Source organism: Terrapene carolina, unplaced genomic scaffold (assembly GCF_002925995.2).
Source record: "Terrapene carolina triunguis isolate 2854851 unplaced genomic scaffold, T_m_triunguis-2.0 Scaffold675, whole genome shotgun sequence".
Classification (NCBI taxonomy): Eukaryota; Metazoa; Chordata; order Testudines; family Emydidae; genus Terrapene; species Terrapene triunguis.
The window spans coordinates 713,904-731,688 of NW_020665026.1; the positions used below are offsets into that span (position 1 = coordinate 713,904).

General features: G+C 48.5%; 1 protein-coding gene across 1 annotated transcript; it reads left to right on the plus strand.

Moving 5' to 3' along the window:
* Positions 1–1,393: 1,393 nt before the first annotated feature.
* On the plus strand, positions 1,394–17,262 carry PSMD4 (proteasome 26S subunit, non-ATPase 4). Its single transcript, XM_026659784.1, has 10 exons — positions 1,394–1,475; positions 7,271–7,411; positions 8,812–8,926; positions 10,998–11,084; positions 12,574–12,642; positions 14,659–14,874; positions 14,969–15,077; positions 15,688–15,819; positions 16,454–16,521; positions 16,903–17,262. The coding sequence occupies exons 1-10, from the start codon at positions 1,450–1,452 to the stop codon at positions 17,068–17,070; spliced, it is 1,131 nt and encodes a 376-aa protein (XP_026515569.1). The 5' UTR covers positions 1,394–1,449; the 3' UTR covers positions 17,071–17,262.
* Positions 17,263–17,785: the final 523 nt, after the last annotated feature.

Genomic DNA, 17,785 nt, shown 5'->3' on the forward strand with positions numbered 1-17,785 from the left:
CCAGCTTTGAATTTCACCATCTAAACCTCAAGTCCACCTTTAAACATGTTTCTTCCAGAGAAACACAAGTGCCTGTTTGGTCCTCTTGAGCTGGTAGTGCAGTGACCCCCAATGGCCAAATATGGTCAGGACATCTCTCTTGCACCAGCTGCTTTTAAAACAGTTAACAAAAGAGTCTGGTATCTTTGTTTACACTGTAAGATCTATAGGTGCACGGGTGGGAGTTTTTAGTTACCACTAGCCTAGTAATCCAAGGCTACCATCCTCTGGGTAATTTTAACTGGCAGGGATGGGATGGATTGAAGCTAAATGTGATACTGATCAAGGAAATGTGCAGGGGAATTGTGGAACTCCTTGCCAGAGGATGTTGTGAAGGCCAAGACTATAACAGGGTTCAAAAAGAACTAGAAAAATTAATGGAGGAGAGGTCCATTAATGGGTATTAGCCAGGATGGGCAGGGATGGTGTCCCTAGCCTCTGTTTGGCAGAAGCTGGGAATGGGTGACAGGGGATGGATCACTTAATAATTACCTGTTCTGTTCATTCTCTCTGAAGCACCTGGCATTGGCCCCTGTTGGAAGACAGGATACTGGGCTAGATGGACCATTGGTCTGATCTAGTATGGCCGTTCTTATGTCCTTAACCAATCCAAGCACTACTCCCAAACAATTAACAGATGCTGCACTCCTCCATGTACTTGACTTGTGGGTACACGCATTCCAAATCGCTCACTCGTTGGCGGGCAGCCACGCTAGGAATTGTTGTAGCAATGGCACATCTACAAAGCTTGTATTGGAAATAAAGTGCTTGTCCATTCCTGCAAGGCCAGGTTTAAACTGCCAGAAGGGACAACTATGACCATCTAGTCTGACCTCCTGTCTAACGCAGGCCAGAGAACTTTCTCAAAATAATGCCTGACAGCTCAACTCAGGTGGGGCTCAAACCTACAACGTACAAGTGCCCTCCCTCCCAGCGCTGTAAGTCAGTCCCATTATTTGCATTTCACTCATTTTTCTTTTCCCCCATTGTTATGACAACAAAGGGCTGGCAAGTGAATTCTGCATCAGGGCCAGTAATTTTCCAAAGCAATTTTGTTTGCAAAAACCTGGCAATTCCTCCAGGGCGAAAGCCCATTCATCTGGGCCAAGTAACTTTTCCTGCTGGGGGAATAAAACGCAACTAATCTCCCTGCGTGAGAGGATTTGCCTGCGCCCATTTTTCTTGCAAGGCTGGGGAGGGAGCAGCTCCAACGAGAGGCCTCCCGCCCCTAGCCGGGGACGAAGTTGTCCTTCTGTAGTCCCGTGGGAAGGCGCGATGAAACTACAACTCCCAGCGGCCCTTGCGGCCGACCTTTTAAGATGGGCGCCGGTGATTGGCTGGAGGCTGGGCCAGTGCGAGTGTGGCTTGTTGGCTGGGCCTAGCCCGGCCGGTGTCTCGGAGGGAGGCAAGATGGTGCTGGAGAGCACTATGGTCTGGTGAGGAGCGGGGGCCGGGTCGGGGGCGCCGGACGCTGGGGCGGGGGCCGAGACGGACGAGGTCGGGCCGGGACCCCGGGGAGGAGCCGAGGATAGGCCGGGCCAGGGCCCGGGAAGCGGGAACCGGGCCCCCGCGGGGTTTCCCTGAGTCATCCCGGCTCCTGCGCCGCTGTCTAGGCCCGGCCGGGGGGGCTGTCGGGGTGGGGGCAGGCTGAGGGGGAACAGGGTCAGACAGGACTAAGTAGGGGCCACGTAGGTTTAGGGCCCTGGGTGGAGGGGTGCAGGGCTAGCTGGGGGGCTGGAGGAGGGCAGGTCGGGGTCTATTAGGGTTATGCAGGGGAAGTGGAATATCCCTAGGCTGGGGGTCTCCAGGGGCAGGTCCAGGGCCAGGCTGAGAGGAGGGTGAGGCCTGGGTGGGTTGGGGAAGAGGAGCAGGGATGGGGGGTGTCAAGGAAAGGGTTGGGGTTGAGTTGTGAGGGATGTGGAGCAGGGTCAGGCTGGAGAGGCTCCGTGGGGGAAATGGGGGCAGGATCAGGGATGGGAATCTGGTTCAGGGGATGGGGAAGAGGAGCAGGGCTGACTTGATGGGGTTGGGGAGAACTAGGAGAAGGGGGGGCAGGTAGGGGGGCTGGATTAGGATCAGGCGGGGGTGGATGTGTGTGGAATTACCCCAAGCTGGGGAGATTTCAGTGGGGGGGGGGGGGAAATGCTGAGGGAGTTGGGGAGGGCTGGTGCCGGAAAGCGGGTCTGGAGCAGAGCTAGGTTAAAGTCATGCAGGGGATGAGTGAAGCAGGACCCAGCTGGGGAGATTTCTGGGAGCGGGAGATGAGTGGCAGGTTGGGAGCAGGGATGTGAAAGAGGCAGAGGCTATGGTCTGGGGATGGGGTAGGAGAAGATGAATGGGGAGCATCAGTACAAGGTTGTGGGGGGAAGTGGGATCTGTTGGGTGACTGAGTTCTAGGTTGCACTGGGGGGCACAATTACTGCCCTGTGAGGAGGGGCACAGTAATAGAGTGAGGGGATCAGGGCGTGATCACAAGGTGGTGGGAATCGCTGTCCTTTTCTGGGTTGGTGAGGGGCTGGGCTGGCTGTCCCTTCCAGGCTGGAAGGTGGTTTGGAGCTGAGGTAAGGGCAGGGAGAGTTGTTAGCTTGGATGTAAGGCTGGGCTTGTCTGGGTGGGCTATGGAGATGGCCGTTGTTTGGATTGGAGCTTCTCCTTGGCTATGGAGAGCTTTAGTCTAGTGGACAGTGGGTGATGGTCTGGGACAGGAGATTCAGAGGTGGGCTGTGCTGGGATGTGGTGACATTAGGGTCAGGTGGGATAAGGCAAATATTTGACATTGGTGGGGGAGGGCTTGATGCTGCGGAGAAGCTGCAGGGCAGAGTGGGCAGTGTGTGGTGGGCAGACTGGGGGATGGGGAGGGGTAGACTCTGGGAGGATCAGTTGGGACTGAGAAGTGGGAACATTTGATATAGCTGGACTAGAATCCGCTTAACACTGCATCAACAAAGATAGCCAGGGCCTTCTCTGTGTTAACTCACCTCTAGCCCGGTGTGGATTCAACCCCCAACCTTCCTCACTGTCCACCCCCAACATGTTATCTCATAGGGTTTGATGTGGCCCAGAGTAACTTGTTACAAGAGCAGACAATAGAGACTGTTCACGGGATAGTGTTTGACCTCCCTCTCTCCCTCCCCCCCTCCCCCCCCTTCACATCCCCCACAAGAGCTGGAGAGTATAAATCACCTTTTAGCCCCCCAGCTCACACACCGTTCCTCCCTCCCCATACTTTCAGTGACTGGTGTGTTTAGGTGGGTTAATGCAGGGCTGGCATGAAATCCTGGGCAGCTGCAATCCGACTGTATTAGTGTTGCGCTGTTGCTTAATACCAGATGTGAAGTAAAATGGTGGTGTCAGTTTTGGCTTCTACATTACCAAGCTGATAGCTAGAGCTAAAACCAGGCATAGAAAATAGGTTTATACTTCAGAGATGCATAAAAAAATCACTAAACATACTATATTGTTCGGTGCACAATAAAGATCCTGGCTACTACAATACCTCAGACCCATTAGTTGCTGTAATCTAATTTCCAAATAGCAGAGATTCATAAGATGCACAAAACTTCCATTGTGGGTTGTATCTGGTAACTAAACAGCTCTTCAGTTAGTTGGATAGAGACATCCACAGTAGCTTGATTTGCTAAGTAACTATGTCAGATTCAAATAAGAGACAGTGTCAGGTTAATTATTGTTCTCTTGCAGCTGTTGATGTCATGACTTTGGGGGAGTGAGTTCTGAAATTGGAGTATAAAAATCCCAGATCTAGTGAGTCCGGTCCGTGGTTGCCCTGTACATTGTATGGTCACTTTCACCAGTGCAGAATGGGTGCAGCGGGCTTCCATTCTAGTCTGGCAGTGTATTTATCCTCAGTCTTACACTAGGTTCACATGGTGACAATCATAGAATATCAGGGTTGGAAGGGACCTCAGGAGGTCATCTAGTCCAACCCCCTGCTCAAACCAGGACCAATCCCCAGACCGATTTTTGCCCCAGATCCCTAAATGGCCCCCTCAAGGATTGAACTCACAACCCCGGGTTTAAGCAGGCCAGTCCTCAAACCACTGAGCTATCCCTCCCCCACAAGGTGCAGGGCAAGAAGTGCTGGGCCATGGGTGTGTGTATAGTGGGTTAGACCAGGGCACTGGGATTCATGAGTCCTGGTTTCTGGCCCACGTCATGCCACTGGTACTGTGTCACCTTGAGGAGTCATGACATCTGCAATAAGAGTATTATTAACTTGCTTCTCAGAGTTGTTGTGAGAATTAATGTTAGCAAAGCACTTTGAAATCCATATGCCACGCATCCACTTCTATTCATTGTGTGTCAATGAATGGCTGCTTTTTGTAGTAAAGAATATTTGTGTTCAGCAGCGCACAGTGTGACAGGGTTTTGCATTTTAATACAGACTGATGCCTCCTGGCATGAGAAGGTGGCTTTGTGTGCTACAGCCAGGAGAGCAAGGATTAAAACTGGATCCTGGGCCGTGACATTCTGTATGTGAAAGGTTTAAAATTGCCCAGACACAAAACTACTACATAGTTGCTTCTGTCTGCTGAGCTCATTGCACACACCAGGGGCTCCTTGCCTCCCTCCGTTTGCCCCACAAGCTGTTTGTGTGCCTTATTTCAGGAACTCTCTGCAACCCCTCATTCCCCCATGGCAGGGGCTCTATGTGCCCTCCATTATTTCTTCTGTCTGGGGGTTATGTCATGCAGGGGGCTCAGCATTTTAAACTGGGAAGAAGGGAAGAGCTGAGATGTGGGTGGCATGGAAGGCATCAGTGGCCTCATCAACTAGTTCTTTGATCTACAGACTGGTTGAAGCTGGTAACTCTGCTAACTAGATCCCTCCCCCTTCCCAGTTTTGTTTTTCACCAAAATCCATAGGGTTCTGCCCATTAATGCCTAGACTGAACATTTGCTGACATTTTTAGAATGGATCAGCTCTGGCATTCCAAAGTTATCATGTTATTGACAGACATGCCATCAAGTTGAGTGTAGAGCAGTGGTCACCAACTGGTAGATCCTGGAGCCTCTGACAGTCGTCCGGCTGCTAAAAGTCTGGCGGCGCAGCGGGGCTAAGGCAAGCTCCCTGCCTGCCCTGATCCCACGCTGCTGAGTCCTGGAAGGGGGTGCGGGATCAGGGGGTCTCCGCACACTGCTCCTACCTGCAGCTCCCTTTGGCTGGGAACAGGGAACTGCGGCCAATGGGAGCTGCGGGGGCAGTGCCTGGGTGCAGCGTGTGGAGCCATGTGCCTCCCGCTCCGCCAGGGCTGTAGGGATGGCAGCTTCCGGGAGCGGTGTGGGGCTGGAGCAGGCAGGAAGCCTGCCTTAGCCCTGCTGTGCCACAGACCAGGAGCCATCTGAGGTAAGCGCCACTGGCAGGAGCCCACACCCCAGCCCTGAGCCCCCTCCTGGAGCCTGCACACCATACCCCCTCCTGAACCCCAACACTCTGCCCCAGCCCAGACCCCCCTCCTGCGCCCAAACTCCCTCCCAGAACCTGCACCCCATCTTGCACTCCAACACTCTGCCCGAGTCCAGAGCCCCCTCTTGCACCCAAACTCCCTCCCAGAGCCTGCACCCCATACTCCCTCCTGCACCCCAACACTGCCCCAGCCCAGAGCCCCCTCCTGCACCCAAACTCCCTCACAGAGCTTGCACCCCTCAACCCCTCCTACACCCCTGCTCCAGGCTCAGCCCGGAACCCCCTCCCACACTCCGAACCCCTCAGCCCCAACCACCTGCCCCAGTCCGGTGAAAGTGAGTGAGGGTGGGTGAGAATGAGCGATGGAGGGAGGGGGGGATGGAGTGGGCAGGGGGGGGGGCTCGGGGAAGGGGCTAGGTAGATCCTGGGTTGTATTTAAATTCAAAAAGTGATCTTGTGCGTAAAAAGGTTGGTGACCACTGGCGTAGAGCCTCTCTTTGTTCAGCCAATCCTAATATTAATGAAAGCACTATCGTAGCAAGCCATCAGTGTTGTAGATGTGCTAGCTTGCATGGAATGGGTCAGCCTGCTAATGGGTGGAGAGTAAATCTGATTTATGCTGTCAGTAGCTAACAGGTCACGACTGCAATATAACAGCTCCTGTTAACTGAGGGGGAGCTGGGATGTTAATCTATCTCTGCTGGTAACAGAAGTGAAACCACAAAGCTGGTAATTCCCTGCTTGATAATACTAGGCACATGTTTAGCATCTTTCACCCAAGGAGGTTAACGCACTTTGCAAAGAGCAAGTGAGAATTAGCCCCATTTTACACAGGGGGAGGGAATTGAAGCGCAGAGGGGTGACTCACCTATAGCTCGCCCAGTGAGTTAGTGGCAGTGTCCAGAATAGAACTCAGAAGCCCTGCTTCCCAGTCTCCTCTTTTAACCACGAGACATCACGGTATCCCAAACAGTCAAATCTGTATAACGGGGGGTGCTTGAACTGTGGGACACAGCCCTGGTGACAGCTTGCTAGGAGCCTGACCTGCATCGAATGTTTCACTAGCGCCTGGGGCTGAGACACCAGACGACAGTTCTAGTCCCAGCTCTCATTGACTCTGTGTGACCTTGGGGATGTCTCTCCTGCCTGTGCCTCAGTTTCCCTCTCTGTAAAATGAGGGCATGGGTAGTTGTTCACCTTTGCCAAAGCACTTTAGAAGCTACAACTATACCGGTGCTAAGTTGCTATAATATCAAAAAGCTGTAGGCTACTTCTTAAAATGTCAAATAAATGCTCATAACCCTAAAAGATGCTTGCGTATATATACTGATAGGAACACGGGTATTGCCCCATCAGGTTGGTCCAGCTATACTTTATCCTGTCTCCAGCCATGGCTAATACTGCTGATGGATGAAGAGAAATTGCTTGTTCTTTGTGTTCACCTGCAAATCTTAGAACATGCAGCTGATATTGAGTGCTCTTCAGCTGCCGTTACAGGGAGGGGGTGCTGCATGCCCAGTTTTAGGACTCATGGACTGGGCTCTGATTCTGTCCCATAGGCCCAAAGGGCAGGCCTCTGCATTGTTCTACTATAACCAGGGCTTTAAAATGGATTTGGTTCTTGTGTCTGAATTTCAAGATTCTCTCTCTCTGCCTTAAGAAGTGACAAGGACGAGGAGACATGTATGCTGTTAGCTGTCTGACCACAGATCTAGGATCCTGAGGCTTCATTTTCATGAACCAGCTTAGGGTAGAAACCAGACAAGCCTGTTTTTTAGTTCTGACCTTATCTGATTCTGTATTTCAGTGTCGACAACAGTGAGTACATGAGAAATGGGGACTTTTTACCTACTCGCCTGCAAGCCCAGCAAGATGCTGTCAACATTGTGTGCCACTCGAAAACCCGTAGCAACCCAGAGAACAACGTGGGGCTCATTACCTTAGCTAAGTATGTCTGTAGAATTCCGCCTCCTAAAAATCAAAATGTCTCCTGCTCTCCCACCCAGGTGATGGGTTTGGTCTAGTGTGTAGTATTTCCCAGCCAGTGAGTTGCAACCCCCATGTGGGTAAGGGGGTCATGAAAGGCAGTGCGGGGGATAAGGGAGGGGATTATAATACAATCTACAACAGAGATCCCGCTCCCTGCACACTTTGATCCTGCAAGGTTAAGTATTCTGTCAGCCTCTCAAAAAAAACAAATTACATAGGCTTATCAATGATGCAGTTCTGACTCTTTTATAGTAAATGTAAAGGAGTTACAAACATTTTTGGGGTTGCCAACCTGAAAAAGCTGAGAAACACTGATCTAGTGTATGGAGCACAGATCTGGGAATAACTGGCTTCTGCTGTTTTCTCCATGTGACTGTGGGAGACCCTGTGCTTCAATTTCCCCACCTGTAGAATCATAGAATATCAGGGTTGGAAGGGACCTCAGGAGGTCATCTAGTCCAACCCCCTGCTCAAAGCAGGACCTAATCCCAACTAAATCATCCCAGCCAGGGCTTTGTCAAGCCTGACCTTAAAAACCTCTAAGGAAGGAGATTCCACCACCTCCCTAGGTAACCCATTCCAGTGCTTCACCACCCTCCTAATGAAAAAGTGTTTCCTAATATCCAACCTAAACCCCCCCCACTGCAACTTGAGACCATTACTCCTTGTTCTGTCATCTGATACCACTGAGAACAGTCTAGATCCATCCTCTTTAGAACCCCCTTTCAAGTAGTTGAAAGCAACTATCAAATCCCCCCTCGTTCGTCTCTTCTGCAGACTAAACAATCCCAGTTCCCTCAGCCTCTCCTCATAAGTCATGTGCTCCAGCCCCCTAATCATTTTTGTTGCCCTCCGCTGGACTCTTTCCAATTTTTCCACATCCTTCTTGTAGTGTGGGGCCCAAAACTGGACACAGTACTCCAGGTGAGACCTCACCAATGTCGAATAAAGGGGAACAATCACGTCCCTCGATCTGCTGGCAATGCCCCTACTTATGACAGCCCAAAATGCCGTTAGCCTTCTTGGCAACAAGGGCACACTGTTGACTCATCCAGCTTCTCGTCCACTGTAACCCCTAGGTCCTTTTATGCAGAACTGCTGCCTAGCCACTCGGTCCCTAGTCTGTAACAGTGAATGGGATCCTCCGTCCTAAGTGCAGGACTCTGCACTTGTCCTTGTTGAACCTCATCAGGTTTCTTTTGGCCCAATCCTCTAATTTGTCTAGGTCCCTCTGTATCCTATCCCTACCCTCCAGCATATCTCCTGTAAAAGGATACTACCTTACAAGGGGTATTGGGAGGGTTGATTAATGGTTTGAAAGGACTTCGTATAACAATGCAACCATTTATATTGTTCTAGTAACTGTGAAGTGTTGACCACACTTACCCCAGACACGGGACGGATCCTTTCCAAATTACACTCGGTGCAACCCAAAGGGAAAATTACCTTCTGTACAGGAATCCGAGTTGCTCATGTAAGTGACACCTTGTTCATGACTTTTCTTAAACGAGTCGTCATCTTGCATTTCTATAACCCCACTCATCCTGAAGCATTCTGTTGCTAGTGTGGCCTCCTGGACAGAGCACTGGCCTGTGTCTCAGGGGACCTAGCTTCTATTTCTGGTTCTGCCATTGGCCTGCTGGGTGACCTTGAGTAATTCATGCCACCTCTGTGCCTCAGTTTCCCCATCTGTAAAATAGGCATAGTGATACTGACCTCCTTTGTAAAGTGCTTTGAGATCTATGGATGAAAAGTGCCAGATACGGGCTTGGTATTGTAATAACGTCTCATCATAGTTGAGGATACTAAATACCTTCACTTGAAAGTGCGAGGTGAATTTAGGCAAGTGGCCTGTAACTACCCAAGTTGGAATTGAGCCAGGTCATGGGATTTAATGTAATCCAGTCTGCTACCATGTGAATGATTCTATTGAGAAATTGAGTGTGGGGAAATCAATGAGGCTGTTTGGTGAAGGGGAAGAAAGAGAACTATAAACTAGAGAGAATCTGAGTCTGTGGAAATAGCTTTTGATTTGCTACCAAATTGCGGGGTTACAGTTGCAATATATATCATGTATGTGCAGCCAACTTATGGGGGCCAAATTCCTGCAATTCACACCCACAAAGGAGAGCTGCCTTTGTTACCCTTAAACATCTGGAATAGGTCTCAAGGTTTAGTCACTCCCTTCTGTCCCGTTCTTTCGCTCTATGTGCTTCTCATCTCATGATCTGCTGTGTACATCTGAAAAGCTATTACTCATATATATTTAGAGGGGGAAGGATGGTCTTGTAGTTAAAGCAAAGGACTTGGAGGCCGACCTTCTGGTCTATTGCCAGCTCTGCCACAGCTTTACTTATGTCTACACAGCAAAGAAAAACCCACCGTTGGCCCATGCCAGTTGGCTAGGGCTGCAGGGCTGTTTCATTGTTGTGTAGACTTCTGGGCTCAGGCCCGGCTCTGGGACCCTCCCTGACCCCAGACGTTAACATAGCAGTGAAACAGTCCCACAGCCTGAGCCCCACGAGCCTGAGTCGCCTGGCACGGGCTAGCCGCGGGTGTGGAATTGCCATGTAGACATTGAGTAAGTCACTTAATGGGTCTCTTTTGCCTCAGTTTCCTTGGGTGCGAAATAGGGATCGTAATACCTGCCTCGCAAATGCAACTACACTAATGTTTGATGTGCTGGGATCCTTTGATAGAGAAGTGGCATTATTAGTGCCAGTTCCTTTTAAAGCATGTTGTGGAAGCAGCAGATGCTTAAAAGCAGCTTATTACAATATGGCTTATATCATCTTGAAAATACTCCTCAGTCTAATGAATCTTGCTTCATAAAAGTGCCTCCTGATATCTAGCTCAGGTTCAGCCCATTATTCCAAGGTGTATGTGTGTGTGTAATATCCCATTTTTTCCATCCCACGCAACTCCTCTCCCTCCTGGGCATTTACATTTTCTTGATACATCAGTCACCATCAGCTTTCTTTTGAGGATTAAAAAGACTGGGACTGTTCAGCTTGGAAAAGAGATGACTATGGGGCAAATATGATAGAGGTCTATAAAATCATGAACAGTGTGGAGGAAGTGAATAGGGAAGTGTTATTTACCCCTTTACATAACACAGGAACCAGGGGTCACCCAGGGAAATTAATAGGCAGAAGGTTTAAAACAAACCAAAGGAAGTACTTCTTCACACAATGCACAGTCAATGTGTGGAATTCGTTGCCAGGGGATGTTGTTAAGGCCAAAAGTATAAGTGGGCTCAAAAAAGAATTGGATACATTCATGGAGCATAGGTCCCTCAATGGCTATTAGCTAAGATGTTCATGGATGCAACCCCATGCTCTGGGTGTCCCCAACCTCTGCCTGCCAGATGCTGAGACTGGATGTTGGGGTGGATCACTCAATAATGGCCCTGTTCTGTTCATTCCCTCTGAAGCAGCTGGCACTGGCCACTGTCAGAAAACTGGATACTGGGCTAGATGGACCACTGGTCTTACCCAGTATGGCCATTCTTATGTTCACCTTGGATGACAACTCTTATTTTCCAGTTGGCTTTGAAACATCGTCAAGGCAAAAATCACAAGATGCGCATCATTGCCTTTGTTGGGAGCCCTGTGGAAGATAACGAGAAAGATGTGAGTAAAGCATGACCAGTTATAGATGTACGTTCATGGGTATGTTTAATCCATGATGGTGAGCCCTCAGGTCTGGTTTACACTACAGACCTATCTTGTATAACTATGTCATTCTCACTCGGTGTGAAAAATCTACACCCCTGAGCGACATAGTTCTACCAACCGAAACCTCATGTAGACAGCACTGTGTTGACGGGAGAGCCAGTGCAGCCTTTTAAATGTAAATGTGCCCTTAGTTTTCACAGCAATTTCTTTACCTAGGTGTTTATACTGCTCTCATCACCCTGATATCAAGTACCTAATAATTTCTGCTTTCTTGAAACTGGAACTGTTCAATGTTTTTCTGAACTGACTGTGTTGGTCAGTCTTTATATCCAGAAAACACGGTTCTAAGAAATCTTAATGAGCATTGATATTACAGCAGTCTTTTGAATCTGTATCAAGAACTGTAAGGCTCAAAGCTTATGTCCCAATGAGACAACTGTTTAGCTGATAAACCCTGCTACTAGAATGTGAGCTATTGAAAGGGGGTGGGTGGGTGTGAAAATGGAAAAGAAGGAACAATGCAAATAAACTAACTCGGCTCTCTCTTAGAGAATGCATAGTGCCTTAGAGTAACAGATCCTCTCCCAGGCAATACGAGTTTCTAACAAAACAGAGCCTCGTTTATCCTATTTTATACGTAGGCTTGAAAGGATTCGATTTCTGTAGGTAAATGTTGGTAAACGTTGATTTCACTGTACACATACAAACCTATGAAAAAATATTTCCATTGAAAAATGCTGCTTGAGACCTTCTTAGAGTTTGATTTAAGGATATTTACTTTGTATATTTTGATGTGATGTTGACAATTTGTGTTTTAATAGTTATAAATCTCTAACTTTTTGAATCTCAACGTCTGTTGTGATTAAATAATTGTCTGACCGCCCCATAATTTCCCTGCAACTGTGAAAATTTAAATCTGCCCCCAGTAGGTGAGGGAACTTAAATCGGATCATGCATCAGATCATGCTTAAATGTCTGGTTGCAGTATTAAAAAAGCCTTCAAGCATCAAACAGTCAGAAATCTGAACTCTTAATTGTATTTGTCTGGATGGTTTTTTATATAAAAAAACATTCAGAATTTTAGATAGGTGCCTTTTTAATTAAATCAAAGTACATACAATTAAAAAGGTGACGTAATGTAATTCAGATTGTCTCTTTAAAAGAAGCTTGCTGGCTTTAAGGATTGATTTTAAGTTCTGGCCTATGTAGTTTTCATAGGAGTATAATGGAGATGAAACCTCTCAAACGTTTTACTGTACAGAAATAATCTCTTATTCTGAAGCTTGTATAGACTGTGGCACCTGTAAATTAGATGCTTTTATATCTGGCTTTGTGTCCTGATGAACGAATCCCACGCACTTTTGTCTGCTTTCTGTTATGTGGAGGAGATGTAGGAGCTGAAGACGACTGATGAAAGGCTAACACTCCTTTCTCTTTATTGCAGCTGGTGAAACTGGCAAAGCGCCTTAAAAAGGAGAAAGTAAATGTTGACATTATCAACTTTGGAGAAGAGGTGAGACTTTTAAACTGCTCTCCCAAGAGTCTTTGAAATACAAACTCCAGCCAGGGTCTACATCTCATTTTCAAACACTTGGCTCCTATCTGTCTGGGAACACCAGTGAAGAATACTATCACAATTCCCCCTATCTTAATCTCTTCAGCAGGGATTTTAAGGCTGAGCTATTCAGACAACAGAAATCCTTCCATTAATGTTTTGCAGATTCCAAAGGAGACTCTCTTCTCAAATATTCCCCTGCTGTGTTTCCTACCCAAACATTTCACACTTTTACTAGTGCTTCAGTGAAACAGACTCTAACTAAAAGTGAAATTGACTGGTCTAGACTCACCATCAGTGAAGGGCAAAAAGAAAACAAATTGGATTTTTAAAATTCTTTGTTTCCATAAACAAAGGTATTGAAGGACATCCTTTCTTTTAATATTTTTTAACTTAGTTTCTGCCTTTTCACAGTGTTGAGGTTAAAATAGAAAGCCAGCTGTAATTCTGAGTTTCCTCCATCTTTATCAGTTTGTGGCACAAACCTTTGTATGTAAAACATACTTTATTTACCCTTTATATTTAAAACCCCAACCCATCCTTAGGATGAAACCTCTAAGGCAGTGTGAAGTTACCATATCCGCTTGCAACCATGCATCAAAGACTTTAATTACTGTTCATGAAATATACTGTTAATGCTCCGGAACACCCCCCCGTGAGTCGCAGGCTACATTAGTCAGTGTCAGCTTCAGACTTCATTGGGCAGAGGGCTGTATTGTGGCGTAAGGCTAAGGAACAGTGGGGAGAGTTGGGAATACAAGTGTGGTTGAATTTTGTCGGTCTGGCATTTAGTCCTGTGAGGTGACCCCTCTCCATCGAAGTAAGTGAATTCCTGGGTTATCTTGTCCTTGCTGGAAATGCCCCATATAGTGTCTCACCCCTATGTCTCCGAGTGGTGTTTCTGAGCTACAACACTAGCTATGCAAGAATCTAATCACCACATTAAAAGACTTTGGTGGTTGGTTTTAGAACCAAGCTGGTAATGATGTTCCAGGTGAGCAGGAAAAATAATAGGTTTGGCGGTTTTCCCTTCTCTTCCCCAATAATCCCTACTCCACTTCCAGATCTCCAGGGACATACTTGCTTGGAGGGAGCAGCCTTCACGGAGCCTGCCTAAGTTCTGTGACTGTTCTTTCCTGATCGTTAGAGTGTGGGTGGCATCAGTGATGCCAGGATGATACCCCAGCCAACCTTCTTTCCTCCGCGTACTCAGCGGAGAATAATGGTTTATTCCCTAAACTGAGACAGCTGAATCCCAGAAACCTACCACAACCATTCCCAGCATAGCTGATGATCAAGATGCAAAGCAGAGTGGCCTGATGCCGTATCACATTGAACTGCTCTATCTGGATAGATACAGCAAAATCTCAGTGTAACATTGATTCTGGTGGAGGGCAAAAGTATGAAAATTAATGCTGTATTCGAGACATGGGGTGTCCATGTTAGAGGAGAAATAGGACCAAGTTTGTTCTGACTGTTGGGTACAATCTCATCTCTAGTGTTGCTGGTACACCCTCAGGCTGACTGCAGATAATACCCATAAGGTTCCTGATCCTCTAGTGAGATCACACCACTATGAAAGGAAACTGCTGGCACTTCCTTTGAGCAGGACTCTAAAACACGAGCAAACTCAGGATGAATTGACTAGAGCAATGTTCCGGGCCGACTGTCCTCACTCTGCACAGGGACTTCCTGGGAGGAATTTTAATCAGTTGCCCATTGGAGGGGGCCCATTATACAGATGGCCTCTTCCAGCTCTGAAACGTGGCGTGTCTCCATACCCCTGGTGCATACTGATCACCGTTCTCTGTACTTCTGTATTTATAGACGAGTTCCCTTCCTGAACACCAGTTGGTAAGAGGACTTCAGGGTTATTACAGCTCATAGGGGAGCCCAGCATCATCTTCTTTGAGCCAAGCCAACGGGAAGAAGTCAGCCTGGGTTCTAACCTTTCTCTCTCTTCCCCTCCCCTAGGAAGCCAACACAGACAAGCTGACTGCCTTCATCAACACCTTAAACGGCAAGGATGGGACTGGTTCCCACCTGGTGACTGTGCCCCCTGGCCCTAGCCTTGCCGATGCCCTCATCAGTTCCCCCATTTTGGCTGGGGAGGGCGGTGCCATGCTTGGCCTTGGCGCTAGCGACTTTGAGTTTGGAGTGGATCCCAGCGCGGACCCAGAACTGGCCCTGGTAAGAGATGATGGAACCAAGAATCGCTTTGAAGGAGCCAAACTGTTTGTGAACGTGCTGTTGCTTTGAGTTTACCCCATTTTCTGCTCCACAGGCGCTGCGTGTGTCCATGGAGGAGCAGAGGCAGCGGCAGGAGGAAGAGGCCAGGAGAGCTGCAGCTGCTTCCGCTGCTGAGGCAGGAATTACAGCCACTGGTGGGGATGGTAAGAAACCAGGCGGGGGATCTAATCCCTCTTCAGTTGGAGGGGCAGGGGTGAGCAGAGTAAAGCAGCGAGTTCGATGCACGGGGGAGAGGGAATCTGCTGATGCAGCCAGATCATTTTGTACTGAGATCGTGTCTAGCCTCCAGTGCTAAGCAGGGCCTGGGTTGCATTTGGATGGGATGGACACCTATGCGCTGCAGGGGATTCATTAGGGAGGGGTGAACTTCCTTTCAACATGGTAGTTCCTTATATCCCCCCAGTGTGGTGTTCCCCTTCACCTGAGATGTAAAAGGAGGCCCTGATCACTTGCACTGGCTAGAGATCCCATGGCACTTTCCACAAGAATACTATTAACCCCAGTATCTCAGCCCAATCCCTACTTGGGTATCTACAGTCTGCCTTCCCTAAAACTGCCCCTGCACTTACAATTGGATGGAGTATTTTTTCCTGTCCTGAACTGTTGTGCATTGTTGTTGTGCGCTTTGTGCAGCTGTCTCACCCCCCCCCAAGAAGTGGCTGCCCTTCAGTGGTGGGGAGGAATTCTTCTCTGAATATAGAATTTGTTGGGGAATTGCTCTAGGAACGTGTACTCTGTTTATCCCTGTGCTAGATTCAGACGATGCCTTATTGAAGATGACGATCACCCAGCAGGAGTTTGGTAGAGCTGGCCTGCCCGACCTTAGCAGCATGACAGAAGAGGAGCAGATTGCTTATGCCATGCAGATGTCTCTGCAAGGGCCAGGTGAGTGGCTAGAATTTAGCACAGCTGTCTAATCCCCGAACCCAAATCCTGTGCTGACTGAGCTGTCCCAGTGATTTCAGAGACAGCAGCTGGGTCTCGACACCTGTGGACGTCTGACAGAGGTTGGGCACCCAAAAATTGAGATGCACAAAATGAGTGAGTGCTTGTCTGAGTCGGCCTGAATTCCAGGAATGTCCTACCTGTCTGGGGGCAAGGGGTGTCAGAACCTTCACGTCAGGCCTTCAAGCCTGAATCTTCTTTCTCAACTCTCACTATTCTGCCTTGAGGCTTCCTGCTGCATCCATCAGTGTTATCCCAGGCACCTCTTGACTGATGTGGTGTCTGTAGCAGGGAGCAGCAGATCAGTGGGGAGGGAATGATTTGCCATATGCTGCTATGCATAGGCACAGCTGGGTAAGGCAAGGATGGGATCAAGCGCTGACAGGCTCCTGACCTGAAGGCCTGCAATTGTGAATGTCTGGTTTGTGACACTCCTGGCCCACTAACTGCCACAGGCAAGTCGCCTTCAGCATCTTTACATATACACACCCTGCTGACAACCCAGCATAAATACTATTGCAGTAAAGATGGTGGTGAATACTCAGTAGCCAAGACATTTCTTTCCTCTCTTCAGAGTTCGCCCAAGCTGAATCAGGAGAAGTTGATAGCAGTGCAGCCATGGACACATCAGAACCTACCAAGGTGATGGTCTCCCCAGCCACCCCTTTCCCAGTCTTTCACATCCATTCTGTGTAGAGTCCAAACTCCCCCTCTCCTTAGACTTGGTTAACATAACAGTTCAGTTCAAGCCTCGTCAGTAGGATTGGCTGCTGCTGGGATTCCTCCCTGAGGACTGCTCAGCTCGCACCCTAGGTCCCCCTTTCCCCACAGAGCCACTCCCATCTCCCTTATCAAGAGCTGCCAGGCTCAAGGAGTTCCTGGAATCCACGTAAACCTTCCCTAGCATGCTCAGCACCTGCTAACAGGGTGGAGTGTTTCAAGTAAGCAGTACCAGCCTGTTAGATCCCAGCATATCTTCCTCGATAGGGAGTGGGGAGTGACTCTCTCTTCATGGATGTGCAGGAAGAAGATGATTACGACGTGATGCAGGATCCGGAGTTCCTACAGAGCGTGCTTGAAAACCTGCCTGGCGTCGACCCCAACAACGAGGCCATCCGCAACGCCATGGGTTCCTTGGCCTCGCAGGCCTCCAAGGAGAACAAGGACAAAAAGGAAGAGGAGAAGAAGTGATGGCACTGGGGTACCGGCCTCCCTGCCACTGACAAGCGATTGGGATAATCTCAGCCCTGCATGTTCCGGTCCATGTAACCTAATAACTTCAATTTACTTAATCACTGTTCTCCAGGTAGCTGTGGAGCGATCACAGGGCGAGGGTAGGAATTTTTTTTCTTGATGTAATAGTTAATAAAAACGTTAAATTTTTTCCCATCTCCCTTCTAAAGTAACTATAGAACATGCTAATGGATTTTTTTTAGAGGCGCATAGGAATTGGCAGGGGTGCACCTTGCCCAGTCTCCTGACTCCAGGCTAGAACCAGCTGCTTCAGAGCAGGGTGCAAGAATCCCTGCAGTGATGGGGTGACCCGCCTCCAGGGAAAGCTGCCCCCTTAGACCCATGAGGTTAGGGGAGAGGGCTTCACTTAAACCAGATTAGTTGGGTCCAGGTGAATTCCTTGCATCTCTTAGGCCTGGTTTAGAGAGAGCTTTTGTACTGATACAACTATCCAACAAATTCTTGGACTGCGTTGCAGACAACTTTTTATTTCAGAAGGTTGAAAAAGCTACTAGGGGTGAAGCTGTTCTAGACTTGATTTTAACAAATAGGGAGGAACTCGTTGAGAATTTGAAAGTAGAAGGCAGCTTGGGTGAAAGTGATCATGAAATCATAGAGTTTGCAATTCTAAGGAAGGGTAGAAGGGAGAACAGCAAAATAGAGACAATGGATT